Here is a 22,542-nt window from a genome sequence, read left to right as displayed (position 1 = left end):
GCAGCTTTGCTTAAGATATAAACCATTGGGATTTAGAAAAATCAGTATTGCAAAGCCAGTGAGCACTGTAGGACCCCGTTCTCTCCACTCTGAATCTAAAACGCAGAATCACCTCTGGTTTAAACATGATTAAAATCAATGGGGTCACAGTAAAAGTATGTATCTATATACTCATGAATGTGTGTGTATACACACATAAAATAGGTTACCTTCAAAGTATGCCTTCCATTAAACATAACTCACTTAAGAAAATTATTATCTTGAATTAATACTGCTTAAGAATTTTTAATCTCTCAATATTATTCAGGACATATATGTTATGAGACCTGATGGTTTATTCTATTTTATTCAAATAATGTATTTTTATGGAAAAACTTGCAACAACATCAAGACTTTCAATTCAAAACAGTCCTCCTCCTTCCAGTATTGTGCATAGCCACTTCCAAGTATAATCCTAAAAACAGTTTCTAAAAAACTAGAAATCTTAACAAAATTCTCATCAAATCCATGAAACTGAACGGACATCCACAAAAACACCGCAGAAAATTTCATTATTTTAAAGTGCTCCACTTTCAGAGTTCTATGAGCTGAGCCAAAACAGGAAAATTAAAATTGCAAGCCTGTGGTCTCATTTGGAGCTGGGTAATTGCTAAACAACTTGAATCTAAAGCACTTTTCAAAATACAGCGCCATGTTAAAGAAATAGGGGAGTCAGTAGCATAACACTAATTAAATATGAAAGAAAATATGTAACCAAAAGGTAGAAAGATAATGTCTCAGGTCTATAGTACCAGTTTATTCAGAAAATATGCAAGCACAGCTCTTATGTAAGACCCACTTATAGATTTAATTTAGAGCTGTATTAATAGGATAATAAAAAAATTTGTATCATCAGTCTGTGGCTGACCAGGGTTTCAGATGTTCTGAAACCATTCCATTAATAGACAAGGCTGCAACTATTTGCTAGTGCTTTGAAAGCACTGCAAGACAATTTAATTGACGAATATTTTTCAGTGTGTACTTTTTAAGAGCTTGCACTCATTAAAACTACTGATGCTTAAAGTCACACAGTGAAGAAAGGAGAAATGGAAAAAAACCTAAATGACAAAGATATAAGAATTTATTTTTAATTTGAGATCAACAAGTCATTTTAACAAGATAAAAGACTATCACATAAAATTTGTTACACAAAAAGGCTATATTAATGCAGCAGTTTCACAAGGAATGACACAAAGCTAGAAAAACAGATCAATGTTTAGAGTACTACTTTACCTGTCTTTGTAAAGGTTATACAACCAGAAGAAGTAGTAATGCCTATATTTTTATACCATATTTTTAATTGTAAAGTGTTTATTAATTACATTTAACCATTTTGAAGTTCGTAATTTTAGGTATATTTTATTCTCACTTCAGTACTTATCATTTCTAGAAAACACATATACAGGAAAAGGGTTTTTTGGCTGAAAGAAACAAACATAATGGCTTGGGCTCCATAAAAGTCTAAATCAACTTCCCACTGATTTAAAAAATGGATTTTTTTTTTTTGTGAAGACAACAATTTTTGATTAGTAATATCTAATTGCTAAAAAAAATATGGATGGATACTGTGGCAGATCTAAACATATTTGCTGAAGCTGATCACTTCTAGAAACAAATCCAATGCCACAAAAACTCTTTATCCTCTTTGAGCAACTGAAGAAATCTGCAGGAAATATTTTACATATGCTTCTGCCAGAAATTACTCTACAGACACCTTCAGGATACTCACCTCCTCAATCCTGTCAGGTACTGTATAACACTAAGAATTTATTTTTATATTTTAGGGTTGTTGGCTTTTTTAATATATTTTAAAAGGTAAACTTAATCAGTAGACTTTTAATACTGAAACTCAGACATCCTACCAGTCTCAAACTATTCTGCATGACCATTAAATGGATTTTTAAAATTTTTTTATTTTTTTTTATCCTGCATCTACTGAAGCCTGGAAGTTGTGTAAGAAAAAGAGCAATTTCCACTAAGATTTCTGCTAATTTCCTATCAACACTATTGGTTCAACTTGGAGCACAGCAAGCATTCAAGACAGTCAGTGGTACGTGGGGGCAAAGAATGCAGAAGACTGATTTTGGTTCTATTGAAACACAGACTCCAAAAGAAAAAGAAAGGGGGAGATCTAATGGAGAAGATCCTGCAGTTACCCTAAAATAAGTGTAGTCTTGTTTATTTCAGGGAGGGAAGGGAAAACAGTAGGAGATGTAAGATGACAATCTAAATGAATGAGTTTCTCCTTGCTCCTCACTTCCACACTATCCTGAGGTATATTTTAGGGCCTCAATACAATAACGTTCAATTGGTTGACAATAAATTTGCTTTTGCAACAATGGTCAGATTTAAGGATATTAAAGCTAATATTTAAAATGTGCAAAGCCAAAGATATTAAGTGATGCATAAAACCTGAGTTTGAAGGGGAGAACTTTGAAATCCTTACATGTATGTTCTGAATGCTCACCACATCCTTTTAAATTAGGGCATCACCACAAACATGTCAAAACCCTTGAGTCCTCCAAGTTTCTTAAGACCCATAACATTTATTGCAGTAACTTAAGAAAGCAAAAAGTGCTTCACCAAGTTTCATTATCATCAGGACATGCTACAGCAGGAGCCCTTCTTCCTTTTACAGATCTGTTGACTTACAGACTTTTCTCTGAAAATCACTCATATGCTAAAATATTTACAATTTCACAAGACAACACACACATTAGTGTTCCCAAATTTACAGAATTCTATCCTCTACTATCAAAATATTTTACACATTTCTGTTTCAAAACTGCACGCCTTGTTTTCATTCTATCACATCAGATTTTTCTATTTTGTTTAAACCTCATTTGAGTCAACCAATATCCTACTTCATCTAAGGAATTACATTGGTCAAAACATCTCCTTCATTCTGACAACTCCCTATTCTTTCTTAAATATCTTACAAAATCTCCCCACCTTCTACCATGCTCCCTACCTCAGACACCAGAATCAAGTAACTAATTTCCTGGGAATATTTACACTCTGAATTGAAAAACCTAACTGAAAATGCACGTCAATACTTAGATGGTTAATTAAAATATGCAACATTAAAGCGACAAGTCTCCAAACAGCAGGTTTTATTTTAGTTTTAAACACTAACAAAACTGCCTCTTTCTCCCACACTTTCAAGCCTCCTTTTTGGTTGCTGTTGTAGCTGAAGACATTTTCAAGGTCTTGAATTGTGTTTACTATTGTTCATACCTCTTTTCAAACATGATCTCACTTATAATTGAGCTTATTTCAAGTCATTAGTACAGCAACTCAACAACTCTTAACATGTCCCAATTGGTATTATTTTGAAAAGCTAGAGATCTGAAATGTCTATGCAAACTCTTACAGCCTTGAACTTCAATTCAGCGGATCTCAAAATACCTCAACATACAAGGCCATGCTTTCACCAAGTTGAAGATCAAAGTCATTGTTCAAATTTGAGTAATAATTTCGAAAAACAGAAGCCTACTTCGTTTGCAGCAAGACTAATTGGTTTTTCCCCTCAAATTCATTCTACACTGGTGCTCCAAAACCCCTACATCATAAAAAACCCCACAGTTTTATTACCATAATAAATGATAATGGCTCGTGTTGTGTCCCCCAGCCCAGACTCATTTCAGAAAGTTCTGGCCTGTGAGATAATGGAAATCTCTTGAATAAACACTGAAATGTTTCTGTTGTATCTAATATAAATATTTATCCTCTAATCCTACTTTTACCATATTTTTAGTGAATAAAACTATTTAGATAAAAAGTGACAAATTAAAAACAAAGCTAAAAACAAAGCAGACCATTCTTGTAAAGGTTCAAAGTTGCAAGAAGTTTCTACTTCTGGAATAACTGTTACTTAGGAAGAGGCTTCTGCAATTCTATCACAGAAGAAATCAGGCAATAAAACAAGGAATACCAGACTACAGAAGCAGGCAACGAAAAGAAGGTTCTCTCTCTCTCTTTTACCCCTTTTCTTCACTGCAACCTCTCCACCACATTTTCTTCAGTGACAAAGCCAGGAAAAATAAGCACGCTTGAAATGCTGAACACCACTATTTTTTATTTCTAAAAGGCTGCCAGTAGAGTCTTTTCATCACAGGAGATTTCATACTAAAAGTAGGTCAGTAGAGTTGCTAGAAACCTCCTGAAAAAGCAAAAAGTCAATCTACAAACTATGTGTAATTGATAAAGTATTTGTCTTATTTCCAAAAAGTCCTTAAGTAATTGAAAATACACCAATTTATTTCACTTCTTTAAAACCCATTATGTACAAAAAGGAAAATCCAATGCCAATCGTTTTATCATAAGAACAACCAAACATCTATAGCATAAGGTTAATCTTTCACTTCCTAGCATACTCAAAGTTACAAAATACCAGGCCTTCACGGAAAAAGAGTACCAACGAGCTACTCACAAATACAGGATTTACTTGTGCCCTATCACTGGTACTTTCTGGAGATACCTTCTACTAGTTATGTAAACTAATTCCACTCATAAGCCTACACAAATCCTATTCAACTCAGGCCAAGTCCAGAAAGCAGTACTCACCACCTCTTCTTGGCACGAAAGGCCTTAGTTCTACTCTTCAAAACTGAACCAAGTATGCAACAGCATGCCTACCCTGAAAGTCTATCAGAAAAATATATATTTTGCTCACCTTGTAAACTCCTTGACAGATGTAGACATAGGACACGTGTATAATGGCACTGTCTACAGCTGGCTACTGTCTACAGTGTTTTATGGCTAAGATTTTACCAACTACCTACTTACAGCTGTGGCACTTATTCTGGGGAAAGCCTTCATTAAGGATGTTGATTACAACTTTGCTGAATCAACATCTGGCCTGCACTAGAATTTAAACCATGATTTATTTGGCTTCATTTTATCTCAAAAGAAGCTCTGTTGGAACTGGCAAATAACTTCCTCAAAGATAGCAGAACTGAAACAAAATTGTTGCAACTTCTTTTCCATCATGAATCATGATTTGATTTAGTTATACAAGCTAGCAGATTTACACAAAACTCGTTGCTCTCCTCCTTTTTTGGGGTTCTGATGTATGGCACAACACTGTAGTGCTTAATCTGGTTATCAGCCTTCTTAAGATTTCCACAGAGACATCAAGCTATAGATGAAAAACCTCAAACTGCAACATTTATCCCAATAGCAAGTAGTTCTACAGCTGCTTCTCACCGACTGTGGCATTAGTTCCCAGGTTTTCAGCAAGCCGCACAGCAATTTTTAAAAGCTGTTTAAAATTAAAAGCACAGAATTAAAGCAACGTTAAATGAAAGAGAGGAGTGTTTTAAAGGAACTAGTGAAAACCACATTCTGAACCGAAAAAAATGGCATTTGACTTCTTCCTTTTAAGAAAGTGTCAGTCAGTTTGGCTTTACTGCGATTAGCTCTGTTATACAGGGACAAAGTAGCATCACAATTTCCTAGAGACTAAGATTAGCATTTGTTCTCTGCAATAGAGACTTTCTTCCCTATTCATGCTTCCCAATCAAAGAAACACTAAATAACAAATCCACATAATGCTTGATCTACAAAGCCATTACAAGGCACCTGCTCTAACAACTATAATGATTCAGGGCATGCCAGTTAACACAAGTCAGCTCTCAAAACTATTCTCAAAGGCAGCACTTTTAGAACAGAATATCCAAATGTCCAAAACAGTTTACCATAAAAGATCAAAATTCTCTAGCCTACTGATTCTCAGGTTTGACAGTATGGCAAACACCTTCATCATAACATTTTTTCTAAACAATGATAAAAGTCTGGCAGTGTGGTCAAAACATAATGCAGAAGCAACCCTGATAATTGCGTGCCTTCTGAGTGACTTCCTCTTTTACAGCCCAGGTAGTGTCTAAAGCCAATTTTGAAATAGACAAAAGATTATGAGCCCAACACCAAAGCTTAAAAAGAAGCCCAGACAGATGAAAAAAACCCACCTTTTCACATCAAGTATCCTCAAGATACAAAACTATGGCCTGCTAAGATTGCACTCACAAAAGTAGTCTGGCAAGCTGAATCCAGTTTGATCTCCTTACACTTATGTAAAAACAGTTCTCATTCAGGCACATTGCCATATTGCTTTGGATACCAAAAATAAACAATAACCATTTCTGAAAGAGGAAATTTCTGGGTTTTATTAGGTATTTGCCCAAACTGAATCAGGAGGCTGGTTTAGACTCAAGAGTTAGCCTACAAAGGCACCAAGACAACATGAATCCACAGGCACACACCCACAAACAATGTAAGTAAGTGTTTTAAAATACCATAAACATACAGTTTTCAGACTACAGCTATCATTTTTACACTGGTTTTATGTTTTTAATAAATTTAATTAAAGAAATCCCAAAAGTAAAAGGGTAAGTAATGTGATGAGCTGACCCACCAGCCAGAGCAGGCAAAAACATACCCCAAACCATTGTTTGGCTCCAATTCCCACACCAGAGTTAGAATCATTGAACGATTTAGGCTGGCAGGGACTTCAGGGGATCTTGCAGCCAAACCCCCTGTCTAAAGCTGGGTCATAGAACATCTCAAGTTGGAAGGGAGCTATAAGGATGACCAGGTCAACTGCTTCGAGAAAAGAACTTTGAAAGACACAGTCATTGCCATCTATCAGCAGTCCTGCCTTAGCAGGTTGCTTCCTGTATTTCACCGCTTCCATGTTTTTTTCCTTCCAGAGTGCCTGACTTCCGCTCCATGGAATTGTTTTCCATTCAGCTTTCTTCCCACTGTATCTCAATAAAAAAAGAGCTCCTTCCTAGACATTTAGTCTTCTTCCTTTCATCAGGAGGCAGGAAGACATGGATTTCCAGTCAAGCATATGATTAGCAAATACACGATCTCCAGCTACATATACGAGTTTAAAGCATTCAAGAGATGTTGGAGGCAGTCTGATAGGCAAGTTTGCATCCCAATGCTCTGCAACCTGCTATACTTGCCTATTTGAAACAGGCACATTTACAGGTATAACACAGGCCATTTACAGGTATGATACTCATTCTCATACCAATGTTCTCTACCTTTTTCATGCCTTCAAGTTAATATACATTGCAGGATCCTTAGAATGGTAACTTGCCATTTAGTGACTCAAGGGCAGAAGACAGCATGTCATTTAGAGGCACTCGAGCCCTGTAGTCTTTGGCTCCCCTGACCTCATGCTACATCATTTAGGCTCGCCATGCAAACAAAATACAGTAGTTGTGTCAGGTAATAGGAGAATTTGGGGTTGTAATGGGAAGTATATGGTTAGGTAACAGGTTCAATAGACTTATATATTTAGATGAGGTGTGTTGCATAATGGATGCTGAGAAAGGCTGACATGGAGACTTATTAGCAAGGTCTGCAACTGACAGCATACACTGACTGTAAATGTCAAAGTTACTTCTGTCAAAAAATAACAAAAGTAGTACAAGAGAAAGAGAGAAAGAAGGAAAACACTCAGTGGCTGGCTGGGAAGAGCAATGACAGCTTTCAGACATCCTTCTCTTAGGGGTAGGGAGGTGTCTCTCCAGTGCAGGCAGAGAAAGTGAAGATGATGATGGCAATGAATATTTTGCCATGCTTTTTCCCCACCACTATACTTTTCTCATCAGACTCAGCCAAACACCCTATTCTTGCTGCTTCCCTTCACCATGTTTGTGACTATTTGTGCTGACTGAAATATGCTAATCCGGTGCAAATGAAGCATATTCACTGGTTGTTCAGCTTCTGCGCATATCTATGATTGCCTAATATTTACCAAGTAATTAGTGGCTTATCACCTTTGCTGGGCACTATGTTTGGGTTTCTGGGATATAAACTCAAATCTACAAAACAAGAAGCAAGGAAAGCCGAGGGAGAACTCTCACACCAGTTCTAGTTGCTTCCCATGAGAACTTGCCATAACAACACTATCAAATATTTGCAGGTGCAAGGCCACAAGAGCAACAGTCTAAGAATAACAGCATGAGAACAAGACATGGAAAATACTGCCACAGAGGCTCCGGAAAACACTAGATCAACAGCTTCAGGGAAAATTTACAGAGATGCAACAGCAGGCTATTAACATTACTCATGCTAAGGCACTGTGCAATAGGGATATGTCTGAATTTTTGCTAATCCTTTGAAAAGGTGCTGTGATGCCCCCAAAACCATAACTGGGGTGCAGATGACCCCTCTGCCTTCTTTCCTTACCTCACCTGGAGACTAACACCACTGGAAAGAATGCACATTTTTTTAAAAAGTTATGTCCGATCCATATTTTAATGTTTTGCAAAGCTAAATTATTTAGACTCTGCTGGCTAATTTCACTCATTCTTGGAAGATCTGTCAGAACACAAAACAGAGTGCAGTATGTGTAACCCAAACACACATCATACCAGTGCTTGAGAATTAAAACGTGGTCTAGACTCCTCTCTCCTATAGCCAAATGACATTTTTGGAAAGTCAGACAGTGGACAAAACCAAAATCATATCAGATTTTCTTATAGAATTATTTCAATAATATTTAATTTGGTTACTTCTGGAGTGCCACTGGAATTTTACAAACCAAAAAATAAAGAACAGAGATCCAAAGACAAATGACCTATCTGTAAAGACCCAGCTGCAAAAATAAGTCTCATGTTAATGACAGAAATGTATGTATTTTAAGCACATTCTTATGAGCAAATATAAATGAAAAAAAATATTATTATAAATCTCACCTTTGAGATAATATTTTTTGAACTGATGCTGTAGCCTTTAAGGCTCTCGTGCAACTTCTGCAGATGCTGCACAACTCTTCTTTGCTGGTCATCATTCCTCAACTCTTCTTGCTTAATCAGAAAGTCATAATGTTCTAAAGGTCCACTGCAGACCAATAAGGCTCTGGCATTAGCAGCTGTAGGAGTACTGGAGACTGTCTTCTCATCTGCCTGAGCTGCATATGCTGTAAAATGAAAGGTAGGCAATTAACAGAGAAGTTTTGAAAAGCATGCTCTTATATTCACAAACAACACATTCTTAACAGTTCATGCAAAGACATATATAATTATTTACCTATACAACCACTATAGTATGTTACCCCTTCATTTTTCATTAAATCAACTTCTAACTTCAGTGGTAAACACCTCTAGTAATAACAAAAATAAATGTTAAAACATACTAACAAGCACACACACTAAAAAGCCCACCTGAAGAGTTGGTAAGATTGGGATGAGCTATTGCAAGGGAATTTTTGACCCTTCTTTCCCCCCCCCCCCCCCCCAAATTGAGGCAAAATCATTAAAAAATTCCAAAGTGCATTTCTCTGAATAGATAAATCCTTTAGAGAGAGGTGGGCTAAACTAGACAGAAAGTATTTAAAAGCTACCGAACAGGAGACCAAAACAGGAGTTCTGTAAGCGAGTTGAAAGAGTCAAAGATCACCCTAAGCAAGGCAATAGCTGTGAAGCCCTGCAATGCTGCAGCCTCCTCTGCTGGCTTTATCTTCTGCCTAGAAGAGACAGGGCCATGCCCAAACAGCAATTCTGATTTTAAAAAAAAAGTCAGACTTGGTAGACATAAAATGAGATATAACTAGGAAAGGAAAGAACATACAAGATTACAAAGAAGGCTTGCTAGATCAGTAAGATAAGAAACCTAACAACGGAATACACTGAAAAGCTGTTTCTTATCTTCTTGGCTTCCACTGTCATTTAAAAGGTTAAATATAATCACAAGTAAAACAACTTGTAGCAGTGATAAAAGAAATAGATCTGAGTAGGAAAACCACGTATCAAACTACAGTTAGATATTTTTAACACTGTAAGATCTAAAGAAATTCATCCCTAAATGCTTTAGGTAAGTTTCCTAAGCAACACAATGGTCTCCAACAGCTTTCTTTGAGGCCTTCCTGAAGGTAGATGAGGTTCCAAAACACCAGTAAAATGAAACAATTTTTGTCTCGAAGGAATGAAAGGCACACAATTTCAAAACACTAAAAAAAAATATTTTTTTTAATTTAAGATAACAAATAAAAGGCAACATCAGCTCCTCAGAAACAGCACGAGATTGACCAGTTTTCCTCTCTGATCAGGTAACATCCTTTAGTGGGTAGAGGAAAAACATCTTAACTGCAGTAACACTTTTGTCATTGGGTCACATAGCACCCTCATATACAAAGTAGGAAAGTAATTCACAAATGAAATTACATCTGAGCAGGTACAAAACCAGCTAGAAAAATTATAGGTAATGAATAATTACTACAGTCAAACCAGGTGTGTATTTGCAGTAGAGTTTGAGGGAAAGCTCAGAATCTCAGCTTGGTGCAATCCAGAATTTCCATTCATTACCTGTATATGACAAAATAAAGTACACGGACTGGGAGCACAGATAATGGCAAGTCAGGAGAGGAGCACAAACAACACCCTGGAAGGCAAGGCAATTCTGACAAACTGGGCATAACTCAACAGGGACAAGGTCTGGTGCATAGAGGAAATAACTGAGCTGAAGAAACGGGCAATGACCAGCTAAAGAGTAGCTCTACTAAAAAGGATCCAGGGGCTAAACTGGCTTACAAACTGACAGTGAGCCACACCATAACCCTATTAGAGGACAAAATAAAATAATAATTAAAAAAAAAAAAAAAACTCCAATGTATATATATGAGGGGCAATATAAGCACACATGAAAAAACCCTGCCCTATTCAATACTGGTATAGTCTGCCCTGGAACACACTTTTCAGTGTTCAAGTCATATGTCATGAGAGCTATAAACTAAGTGGCAGAGTAGAAGATTATTTAAAGGGCTATTTTTTAAACCATGGGACACAACCCACAGATAAGTTGTAAGAGGCACAAGAAGGGTTTTACATTGTTGTAAGAAATATAAAATGAATATAGTTATAAAAGAGAAGGATAAAACTGAACAATTAGATCAAATTACATTTATTGCAAGTAACACCTTAGTTTCTCCAAAGCAAGACCATCACTATTTACACCTGCAGCCAGTAATTACACCAAATTCTCCTGCCCTGAAGGAATTGAGTTACTGCTTTGAGTTAAAAGTAATTAGCTCATCCCTAGCTAAAGAGATCACACAGAGAGAGTTGAGCTCAAAGTCTGTTACTGAAAAAAAAAAAATAGTAACACCTTTAGAGAAGACTAAAGAAAAGCATATAGCTCTCTCCAGATACATGGGGGGTACTGAGAAAAGAAAATAAACTGTATTTATACAGTTTCCTTAATAACTGTAATTAAGACAGTGAAATCGATTAATAGTCTGGAAGCTGTAAAACCTTAATTGTCAGGGAGCAAATTTTAAAAATAAGTTTGAAAAAAATTTGTCAGGAACAGGGCAGCAATACCTGAGCCACCTCCAAATGGAAGAGGAAAATGCATAGACGATTTCACGATGTTTTTTTCATCTTGTTTTTGACCACTCCACTCCCACATAAAGTGAACCTCAGTCCTGTGATTTGTACCTCTAAACTATCTGTGCCTTTGCAACACATAGAGCTTGACGGCTCCAAGAGCTCCAATGTGAGGGCCAGCCAGTCCCCATTATAGCACTATATCTATAAAGCCACCAGTTCCTACTGCTTACTACAAGAATGGAAGAAAAAAAAAAACCACAGCCGATTTAGGAATAAGAAAGGGTTTGTGGCTCATGACCTTCCTGGCCATTGACAAAGCACACCAAAGCACAGTAGGACTGCTCAGAAACATGTTTTTTGTCTCAGATTACATGTACTTACAGCTAACCATCCCAGGAATGGAAGAAAATACCATCATTAACAGATGACAGAGATGGGGAGTATGCACAAGTGATGACAGAGGGTGTCATGGGACAAATTATTCACTGTTCTCCTAAAATAATATTGAACATTGGGATTTAAATATGCTGGGGGTACTCTATAATATGCTAACAGGATACAACCCATAACTGGTGACAAACTCAAACCTGTAGCTGCAAAACAAAGGCATGCATTCTTCAAGAGTGTAAGGGTTTTAGAGGCGAGTCAAAAGAAGAAAAACTATCCTAAGAGACAGAAAAAAAAAAAAGTGGGGTTTCCATTCTAACCTGCATTTTGTGGGACAGATTGCAAAATCATTCACACAACTATGCTTCTATAGTAATCTGCTTCTGAACTGATCAAGAAAAGGAAACTTTAGAAATTTTAATACATAGCAGAGGAATACCAGGCAATTATGTTCCATAATTTTACATCAAGGGAACTACTGTTAGAACAGGAATCACCTATGATTCCACGCATTAACTGTAGTCCTACTGCTTTCTTCTCCATAGTGACAAAAATGGGGTTTCATTTACCTCTGTTTTGTTATCTAATCTTTGTATTACATAAGCTGATACTCGATTTTTATGAGCTCCTTTCTAAAATCTTTGAAAGTCATACACAGCAAAAGCATCTTCCATCTCCACGTAGTATTCAACGCACAACCATAGAAAAGCACAGTGTCAATTATTTACCTGGTTTTACATAAAACAGTGTAAAACTACAGACATGCATTTATTCATAACCTATCTTTCCCACCTCCAAGGTGCAAGATAGTGTTGCATGTTACCACATTTAGTCTGACATTCCCTGCTTCTTTTAAGAGTTGCCACAAGGTTGCAACTTTTTATTAAATTACTGTTCCTAAAACACACATATTTAAGTGTAATCTCACTTTATTTCAAACCGTAAAATTAGCTGCTTCCATTTGCCTTTCTGTTTGCCTATCCAAGGGTCACAGATCAAGATGCAGTAAAGGCCTATTGTGATACACTGAAATCCTGCCTTGGAGAAATCTGACTGGAAAAACTCACCAAAGCCAAAAAAACCTTATTAATGTGTAAATGCCTAATGAAAATGCCAATCTGAAATTATAAACATTTCCTTTAAAGTGAGGAACTTAAGACACCTTCAGTAAACTGGCATTAATTTACCACTGCACAGATAAGTGCCTACACAAAAATAAAAAGTGTTCTTAGCTCCAGGGGCCTTCTGCTCTGGGAGAGAGCAGCAAACTGAAACGCTAATCTGTGTGTTGTTGAGTTTTCCTACTGCCACTTAGATGTCATGTATGAGATTACACAGGGAAAAGGCATGTGAATTTCAATGACACTGCTTATGAAAGCAACAGTCACAGCTGAGGCAGGCACTAGAGTTATTTATGTAATAAGACAATCTGAAATGGAAGCTAGGTTGTGGCATATCAAAAATTGATCTTGACAGCAGCCAGGAGGTTGAGAGCACAGAATGATAAACAAGACAAACACTATTCACCCTGGTAATCCTTATTTTTTTCCTAGAAGTTGGATTATACTATGCAAGTAAAAAAAAAAAATTTACTATATCTAAAATCTGTCATAATTCCCATTATAAAAATCCCAGCACATCCTTGTTTCCCCCATATTTCAGGGCCTAGGAAAAGAACCAGGGCTTCCCTGACATAAATTTAATCTTTGTTATCTTTCCATGACTGCAGAAACTGACATCTTTTAATTTATTAATCTGTGAATTTTCAAGTCATGCAAAAAGATTTAATGGGAATTTAATGTGAATTTAAGATGATTATTCACTTCTGGGAAAAACAAAGTATTGCACTTCCACAGATTAATTCAAATTTGGTCTGCAAGATCTCTAACTGCCCTCAAACTAAACATCTTTCAAATACATGATTAGAATTGTAAACCCTTAATGGGATGCAAAAGAAAAAACATGAGAGAGAGAGAGATAATATCCAGCTAAAGAAGCAAAGATTCAACAAATGGAACTGAACTTTTATTGCAAAAGGTAAGTCATACTTCAGATCACAACATTCATCTCACCTGAGGGTCACTCACAGTACACATGAAAATCTGTATTATTAATTCTGGAAACAAAGTTAAAACAGGCACTTCAGAGGACTGATTATTGGGGGGAATCACCTTTAAACCTTGTGCTGTATGTATGCTTCAAACCACTCCCTCATGGGAATGATCATAAATAGTTTCATACATGGAGATTAAGGTTGGAAGACAACACTGACCTTTCTAAATATAACAGAAGTTAAATTTATCTAATTACCTCTAACTACGCTCAAGAATTGTGTTAGATTACGGCATATCTTGAAGAAAATATATTCTGAAGACCTAAGAGATGACAAATTAACCATTTCTTATGAGACTTTGCTGTAATGGTTAGTTACTGTTTACCTTAAAGATAAAACATTACCATAAAACAACTAATAGTTGTTCGAGAACTGCATCTAACCAAACTCATGGAGGTTACAACTATACCAAAGTTAACAACCCCAAAATCACCCAAGTGCCACCTTTCCTGACAGTCACAATCAAGAAGCTGGAACAGCTTCTGCTAAACCAGTGTTAAGGCAATGTTTAGGAATCACATCTGTTTTCATTACTGCTCTGCACAGAGAATTCTGTCTTGAGAACTTATCACAAACACTGCAGCTTTCCACAATCACTGAGGGGAGGAAAAAAAAAGGTAATACAAAGCAATGTTTAAAAACTGTCCTGTTTTCAGCAATTCAAGCTGAAGTTCAGAATATCAGCTTGGGTCACAATGATGCCAAACTGCTTCAAACCCCAAAACCATTAATGTAAAGCTGCTATTATGATACACAGCTGCCATGAAAGAAGAGAACTTTGAAGTTGGTAGGCACTTTTATCAACAGGCAGATGGTAGTATCAGAGACCTTGTGAAACTTGTAATTAAGTTGATAACAGAACCGCTGCAAATCTTTCCTTCTTAGAGGATAACCTCAGTGAGGGGGGAAGGACAATGGTAGTCTTGTAGCTCCAAAGGTTATTTTCCTGCAAGAGAATGGGAATGAAGATAGCAAAAGACCAGAAGAAAAAAAATTTTGCATCCTAGTATCTGTAGATAATAATAATGTTCTCCTGTCTCATCTTTTATTAAATACATATGCCAGTTTTGCAGAATCAGTCTCAAAAAGGTGAACTGCCAACTAAACACATGCATTTAAGTTAAGCACATGCATAAACCTCCAGAAGAACAAAGACTTGACAAGTAAGCTTCTCAGGAAAGAGATCATGCGTTGGTTATAAAGCAGAAAATACATTTATAGTCCTACAATAACATCAAGCAATTGTTCTTTTCAAAATATTTTACAATGCTTAATGAGAAGAATGGGAAAGGAGGCCATCTGAAAAAATTATTTACTTTCCAATGCTTAAAAAAATGTTTAGAAAAGCAAAGTCTAACCAACCATACTGGGGGAGGGGGGATGGGAAGAGGCTGTTATCTGCACAAATCGAAAACGTTACGCCAATATCATACCAACCAAATGGAAAAAAAACCACCACCCAAAAAAGACAACAAAAACAACCAGAAAAAACCCAAAACCAAAAAATGAGCAATTCAAGAACAAGAACTTGGACTGTCCTCCCATCTTTGTCTCATTTTATGACCTTAGATGAATCACTAAACCCTTATTTAACCTTCTTGCAGTCTATTCATTTAAGCAGTATATTAAGCTTCTAGAGAAACACAGAAGTTGGAACCAGAATTCTGTTTTCTTGCATACATGCCTGTGACATTATTCTGAGGTAAGACTACTTGTGTTATTTCCATGCAGCCCCCATTTAACAATATGACCTACAGATGAAAACAGGAAAAGGCAGAAAATTTGATTTATCAGTGAAATTGCAACTTTACACAAAGACTACTTGTGAAGTCTTTTAATTAAGGAAAAGGTACCAAAGTGTGGAAAGCAAACCACAAAAACCAATAAATGACTCTAAACCAGTGATCATAGAAACAAGATTATAAATAATTTATTGATGGCTGCCCACCCCTGCAGATGTCCTCAAATAAGGTATGTAAGGACAACCTTCCCTTTAGCATAGAAGCTGAAGAACTATGCCCAAAGCCACTGATTTGCTCTGACTTTTTTTTAAATGGTAGTATGCTGGTTATAAAATAACATCTACATAGATTTAGAGTGTTAAACCAATATCAAATAAAACATGTACAACTACAGTACATGTAGCGCTTGCCTATTTTCCTTAGAATGTACAAATATGGCACAACCACGATAGAGTGCGTGTATGTGAACATCCTCCTAGATCTGCTGACTTTCAGGCCTGTGGAACCCACCTGACATCAGCCAAATTCTCACACTTCTGTCAGACTAGTGAGAACAGCCGTCACTAAAGAAAAAAAGATCTCTGCTTCTCACCAAGCCTCAAGTTAACAAAACCTCGCTACCCACAGATTTCTGTACTGCCTGACTTCTAAAGCAAGGCCGACAGCAGAGCTCAGCTGTTGTTACACAGCGCAGGATCCCCAGGGGAAGAGCCCCTCAGACACCCTGAGGCACGGCAGGAGCTTTGTGGGCACCAGGGCACCCGCTCCGGTGCCGCGGCACAGTAACACGTCACCAGGCAGCGCTCTGCCCGGGCACACAGGCCGCCCCGGCCTGCCCGGGAGGGGCACGCGAGGACACCCGCAGGCACGGCAGCGCGGCGGGGCCGGTACGCGCCCCGGCGGGGCCGCCCGCCTCGGCCGCCCGGCGCCGGCAAGCCCCCTCCCCTCGGCCAGGCCCCCCCCCTCCCCCGGAGGGCAGGGGCGGGACGCACCGGCTCCCGCGGCCGCCCCACGGTGCCGTCCCTACGCCGTGCCCCAGCAGCCCGTCACACGGCTTCCCTTCACCCGCCTGCCGGGAGGGCAGGGCGCGGCGCCAGCGAGCCCCCTCCCGCGGCGGTACTGACCTCTCCGCAGGACTGCGGCCCCCGCCGGTAGCAGGCGGCCGACGCGCCGCGCCGAGGCCCGCAGCAGGCAGCGCGCAGTAACCCAGGGCGACACCGGCGCCGCCATCTTCCCGGCCCGGCCTCCGCGGCGGGGGCGCGAGGCGCGCTGGGAAACGGAGTCCCGCCACGCGCCGGGGTAACGGCCGCCGTCCTTCAGGGGAGCCGCGCCTCGGCCGGTGCGCAACGAGCCGTTCTAACGGGGGCCGCCGGCTCCTCTCCCTCCCTCCGCCCCCAGACCGAGCCGCAGCCCGCTCCCGTTCGGCACAGACCCGCCCGGCGGCTGCCGCTGGTGCCCGGGTGCGTCCCCGCGCTCAGACTCTCCCAACAACTCGCGTGTCGCCTGTCATTGGTGTCGCGGTGCACAGCCGATGCAGCAGCTTCCAGGCCAGCCTGGCTATCACTAAAGGGTTTTGTCAACTGAATTCGCGTTTGTGGACGTTTTCCAGCTAGTGCCGTGTATCTTTAAAAGCACGGACCATAAAATAGTAAGGACAGATATTTTTAAAGTATCGAGGACAAATACTCGTGGCCGGAGTTACAGCCTATCGGCACATTAGCAGTACAACCACTTCTACACCTGTGAACATATATTTAAACCGCAACAGCAAGGTATTTTAACGTAAGAGCAGAATTCCTGGCAGATAATGCAAAACCTTGAGGCTGCTCCAGTCCCAGAGGGCCGGTGGGGGCTCAGCACACCGTCAGCCTTGACCTGGATGGTGTCAGTTCCGATACCCACGAGTGGCTCCTGAGAGCTCCTCGGGAGCACGCTGACCGCCTGCCTCCTTTGGCAGGTACCTCGCCGCCTTACCCAGCCACCTCCATCATCCCTACGAAGGTCTTTTGACCGAAAGGCACAATGCAGAAAGGCTAGGCTCCAAGGGAAAGGCGCTTAGAGCTTGGGAATCCCCAACCACGACACTGGCCGGTGTGGGGGCAGCCCTGCATTCCCATCAGAAATGCACCCAAGCTCAGGATGGGGCTTCAGAAAATGCTGCCTGCAGAGTGTGTTGTTGTAAGAAATAGGTAACAAAGTGTCTGCTTATGGCAAAAGCACAAAGGAAAAGCTTTAACCGACTTTTGGTTTTGCAGTGTCAGAATTCCTATGTCATACTCCAGCATTAAGTTTCTGTGCAACATGAGAAAGTAAGCAAGTAATTTTGATAAATGATTAACTTTTTTTTTCTGTATGAGTATAGCAAAATGTTGCATCAGGGCACGATAGAACAGCTTGCAAACAAAAGTTGACTACATCCCGAATGGTTTTGTTAATTTTAAAAATAATGATTATTACCTTGAAAATATTAACACTGATTGAAGTTATGTTCTAACATGTTCAGCTGTTTTAAAATATCTAGTTGCTCCAGACACATCTTCAGTGCTATGTACCTAATTAAATAGTGAATCGAAGTGCCAATTTATCACAGCTTAAAAGAGCTGTTTTCAGTGCATTTTCTTTCATCTTTCCCTTATTGAGCATTTATTGGTTTTGACTCATTCGAGCATGTTATAGCTATCAACACCTGTGCCCATTTAGGAAAGAATTCCAGTACAAATCATAGTGAATTGAATAGACATCTCAAAGATCCATCACAATTGTTGCAATATTTTTAGAAACTCAAACAAGGAAACAAACAACTTCAGTAAAAGTGATTTAAATAACAAATAAGTTATCTTTATAAACAGCTTATCTCCTTGAGAACAAAGAATAAACAAGGCAACAAGAGCCGGGTTTTCTTCCATTATTAACTCAGATCACAATACCAATGGGTGAAATGTCAAGAATAATTGGAGAAAATGACAGGATAATCTTCTGCAAAAACATCTGATTTATTTAAATTGTCACTGTTTCTTTCTTAACCTTGTTATCCATGGCAGCATAGAAAAACTTCCCATTTGGGTGTATTCTGACATCTTCTACCTAAGTGAATAAATCCTCTGCAATGCTGTGAGCCTCCTATACACTGACAGACTCTGAAATGCCACCATATATTCATTGTATTGCACACCTCAGGAACTGTTTCTCCATTGGCTATATGCACTTGGCAAAACTATGTTTGGTGTTAACCTAAATGAACAGGACTTTCAAGCATACTTCCACAGATTAGCACGGTTAATGTCCTGTAACAGGTATAGGTTATCTTTGTATGCTTCATTCCCTGTACCTGTCCCTTTTCTCACCTCCAAAAATGTGACACTGCAACTGTGTAGAAAAGAAATTGACACTTGTTCAACCCAGCTGCATTAACAGTCTTCCAGCTAGCCAAAACTATAGGTGGTCTTTAACAGGAATAAAAATCAGGGGTGTAATAAAACCCCTCCAGAGGCCCTCTCTAGCCTCTAGTGGTATAAAATGTACTCATTTTAGAAACCCTGATGTGCTGAACCCCATGGGGATGTAGGTATCTAAGGGTCTTCGGGCCTCCACTAGACGCTCTCTGAGTTTCTGCAGGAGGCCAGGGTTTACCTGCTTGCAAGGCACCAAGATACTCCCACCATGAGAAACATCTCTGGCTCCCAAACATAAACATACTTTTGATATAGAACTGACCATTCAGCCTACTCTATGAAAATTGACAGTTTCCATCAAAAGCCATTTTCCTGGGATTATGTTGAAATACTCTGGAGTAACCTTGATATTAACCTCACCTATTTCAAGACAATCAAATATGCTATTAATAGTCTACATTGCTTATGAAACCTCAGATTAATAAAGCTGCATAAATGTTCCCAAACTTATGGACTTAGAGCCAATTTCACTACCAGTTTACAGCCTGCATTTCAGTCAGCTCAGACATCCATTGCACAGTTTACCAGCTACACGGGCACTACTCAGCATCTCTCAAATCAAGTTCACAGTAGAAATGAATGCCATGAGGTGGTGGATGACATTTTAAACATTGAGGAATCTAGAATTGTGTGTGAGAATCATCCCTTGTTAAAGGGATAATGGTGTGCAAAAAGGGAGAAGAGAAATTGAATATAATAGTTAAATCTGAATATATATATATATAATGTGTATATTACAAATTAGATTTATAAGCTTAATATTTTTATCTGTCGGGTAAGTACACAATGCAGATATTCAGACACCATGTTTCAAAGCACTGGCCGCCAATGTAGGGATCAGGAAGTCCTTTTTCCACACAAGCATTGCACAATTAGTTCAATGTCTTGTGGGTTTTGCCTTATCCTGAGTCAGCATTTCCCACAAGTTTTGACAAAATATGCCTGTGTTAACTAAAATGTGTTAACCTGGGCACTTGTCAGAAAGCTGAAGAGTCCTGACTGGATAATGGAGATATTTGGTTTCCTTTCCAGTTAAATGTGACTTCTTTTGAAAACAAAGAAACAAACAGAAAACTACTTGAGAGGTATTACTATATCAAATTTAAGAATTTATCATCCACTAGCACCTGCTTCTGTGAGTTCATGCTATAAGACTCTGGTATTCATATTACCACTTGAAGTTATGCCAGAAAATCTTTGTGTCAGTTGAATAAAAAATACGTAGTAACAAATCCATGAGCACCTAATCAACCTAAATGCTTGATTTCTTGCATCTAAACTTTGGACCTACAAACACAGCTGACCTCTCTCCCTCTAGATTTGAAATTTGGCCCAAAGTTCACGTCAGAAACAGCATTGAAACTTCCTTTTCTGAATTTATGCTCAACTTCATCCTGAGAGATTAATCTTTGCAGCAAACAAAACCAGCTACAGATAGTGTAACTCAGTCTCATGGATCGCAAAAAAACCATTTGCAACACAATTCAAAATATACAAATGCATTTTTTGAGGGTTGAAAGGAAACAAGGAGGCTCACCAGGACTCTGACTTCCCCTCACCTTCATTCCTTCCCTTTGCCTCAGTATCCAGTGGGGCACACGTGCTTTCACGTGACATAAGGGGGGGCTAATCATGAAGTAGGGCATCTTTCCCTTTGTCTCCCAGGTCAGAGGATTTGTATTTCACCTCAATGAAAAAAAAAAAAAAAGAAAAAAAAAAGATGGGAGACTTAACCAAACCACTGTAGCCTCCTTACTTAGCCATGCTGTTGACACACGGGTACGAAAATATTGACTCTCTGTAGCTTGAGCTGGCCTCCATACAGCTCTCTACCACCAGTTATCTCTGTTAGGAAAAGCAGACAAAACAGTGGTGCTAAGATGGTATGCTGTGAGAAAAGCATTCAGCTTAAACCTCGCTCTTAGTATTTACCCAGCATGAGAACAAATTATACTGTTGATACATCACAGGCTCACCAACTTCCCAAATGTACAGTATTAGGCACTTTTTTGTTTCTTTGGAATAGATAATGAGAACAGGCTTGGCCGGGAGGCAGACAGTTTATTATACTTAAGACAATACCAGTGCTCTGCTGTATTTTCACATTTGCAGTCAGATGTGGTAGCATAGGTTGTGTAACAAACAAAAGCTTATCCAGATGCATGCACATATAATCTCAGTAGAATTAATGAGTTTTTTCTTGCCTTGCTGCAAGACCAGTTTAATAACTAGTATGATTCAGGTAAGGCTTCCTTTCACTCCCGCTTTGTAAAACTCTGTCAGCTTAATTTCTGTTTATAATTATAAAATTAGTTGGCAGCTATTAGCAAAAAAAAGGAAGAAAGGGAGGTGCACTAGGAAGGGGGAGAAACAATACTGGAGGAGTGATGAGCAGGAAATTCACAGAAAAGCTACCAAGCAAACCACCTACAGCATACTGGTAATATGGATAAGCTATTTTTGTACCTTGGGTTAATCCCTACTTTCTGATTACCTTTTTATTAACATAGACAACTGTTAACCAAACTTGCTGGATGTTAACTTGGAGTCTCTCAGATGTGACCTCTGGGCAGCCTGCCACTTTGCCTACTGCCTAAGACACAGAGCTTTAGAAAAAATAGAACTAGTTTTTCTACAGTCTCATTCTACCTGGATAGTAAATGAGCATTTCCTGAACTCTTTCATAAGGAAGGAAGGAAAATGATATATGCATTTAATCATTGGAGGGATACAGTTAACAGATACAAAAAAACCCTGGAAGACCTCTGATAGAATCATTTAGAAATATTAGCAGTGGATTAATGTAATTTCTATTCACTGATGTCCTAGGTACATCAAGAAGGTAAATATTCCACTTCCTTTGGCAACATTTCTTTTATCTTAACACACCATCTACTTGAATCAGGTACTGAAGAATCAAAAAGCTTACATCTTGGAAGGGAACAATTACATCAGCTCCCCTTCTCCCTTTCTTTCATTCTCTTTTTTTTTTCTATCCCTCTCGGTTACTAAAATACCTTTTTAATTATTCTGTAAACACAATTTTCTTTTCTTATCCTTTATGAATGAAATGTTAGCAAATTGAATAAAATATGGGCCAGCTGGTTATACTGCTGTTAAATGCATATCATTTGTGAAAATTCAAGAATTTTTGAAGCTTTAAGGCTACCACAGGCAACATTGCCACCTTGCTTGCTGCGTGGGTCAACAACCTCGGCTTCTGTCTTCAACACAGAGATTTTAGCAGGCATCTCTTCCAGCCTACATTTGTACCTGGCTGACTCCTTTTGCCCAACACCTTGCATATACAGCATTTCCTATCCAGTCTTTTCATCCTGGTTCTCACAGTTTCCTATCTACGTTACAGCATTGCCTTTTCCTTTGGTTTTTTTCCCTGATCTCAATATGTACAGCTTTGTTCACGTCCATTAGCAACTCTGTTGCAAAATTAATTTGTTATTCTC

General features: G+C 38.8%; 1 protein-coding gene across 2 annotated transcripts in view; it reads right to left on the bottom strand.

Annotated features, from left to right (window-relative positions):
* The window catches only part of AFG1L (AFG1 like ATPase), a 72,139-nt gene extending 55,138 nt beyond the window's left edge, over nucleotides 1-17,001 (bottom strand). The window contains exons 1-2 of one of the 2 annotated variants that reach the window (XM_055810222.1): nucleotides 16,751-17,001; nucleotides 8,754-8,977 (exon numbers count right to left, since the gene is read on the bottom strand). In XM_055810222.1, the coding sequence (XP_055666197.1) occupies nucleotides 8,754-8,977; nucleotides 16,751-16,856 (330 nt within the window). In that variant the 5' untranslated portion in view covers nucleotides 16,857-17,001. The remainder of the gene's footprint in view (nucleotides 1-8,753; nucleotides 8,978-16,750) is intronic. The other variant, XM_055810221.1, reaches the window with a different exon arrangement.
* Between the last annotated feature and the right edge of the window lie 5,541 nt (nucleotides 17,002-22,542).

The sequence above is a fragment of the Falco peregrinus genome, chromosome 7, assembly GCF_023634155.1.
Source record: "Falco peregrinus isolate bFalPer1 chromosome 7, bFalPer1.pri, whole genome shotgun sequence".
Classification (NCBI taxonomy): domain Eukaryota; kingdom Metazoa; phylum Chordata; class Aves; order Falconiformes; family Falconidae; genus Falco; species Falco peregrinus.
The sequence above is the reverse complement of the archived record's forward strand: the minus strand, read 5'-3'. Positions and strand labels throughout refer to the sequence as shown.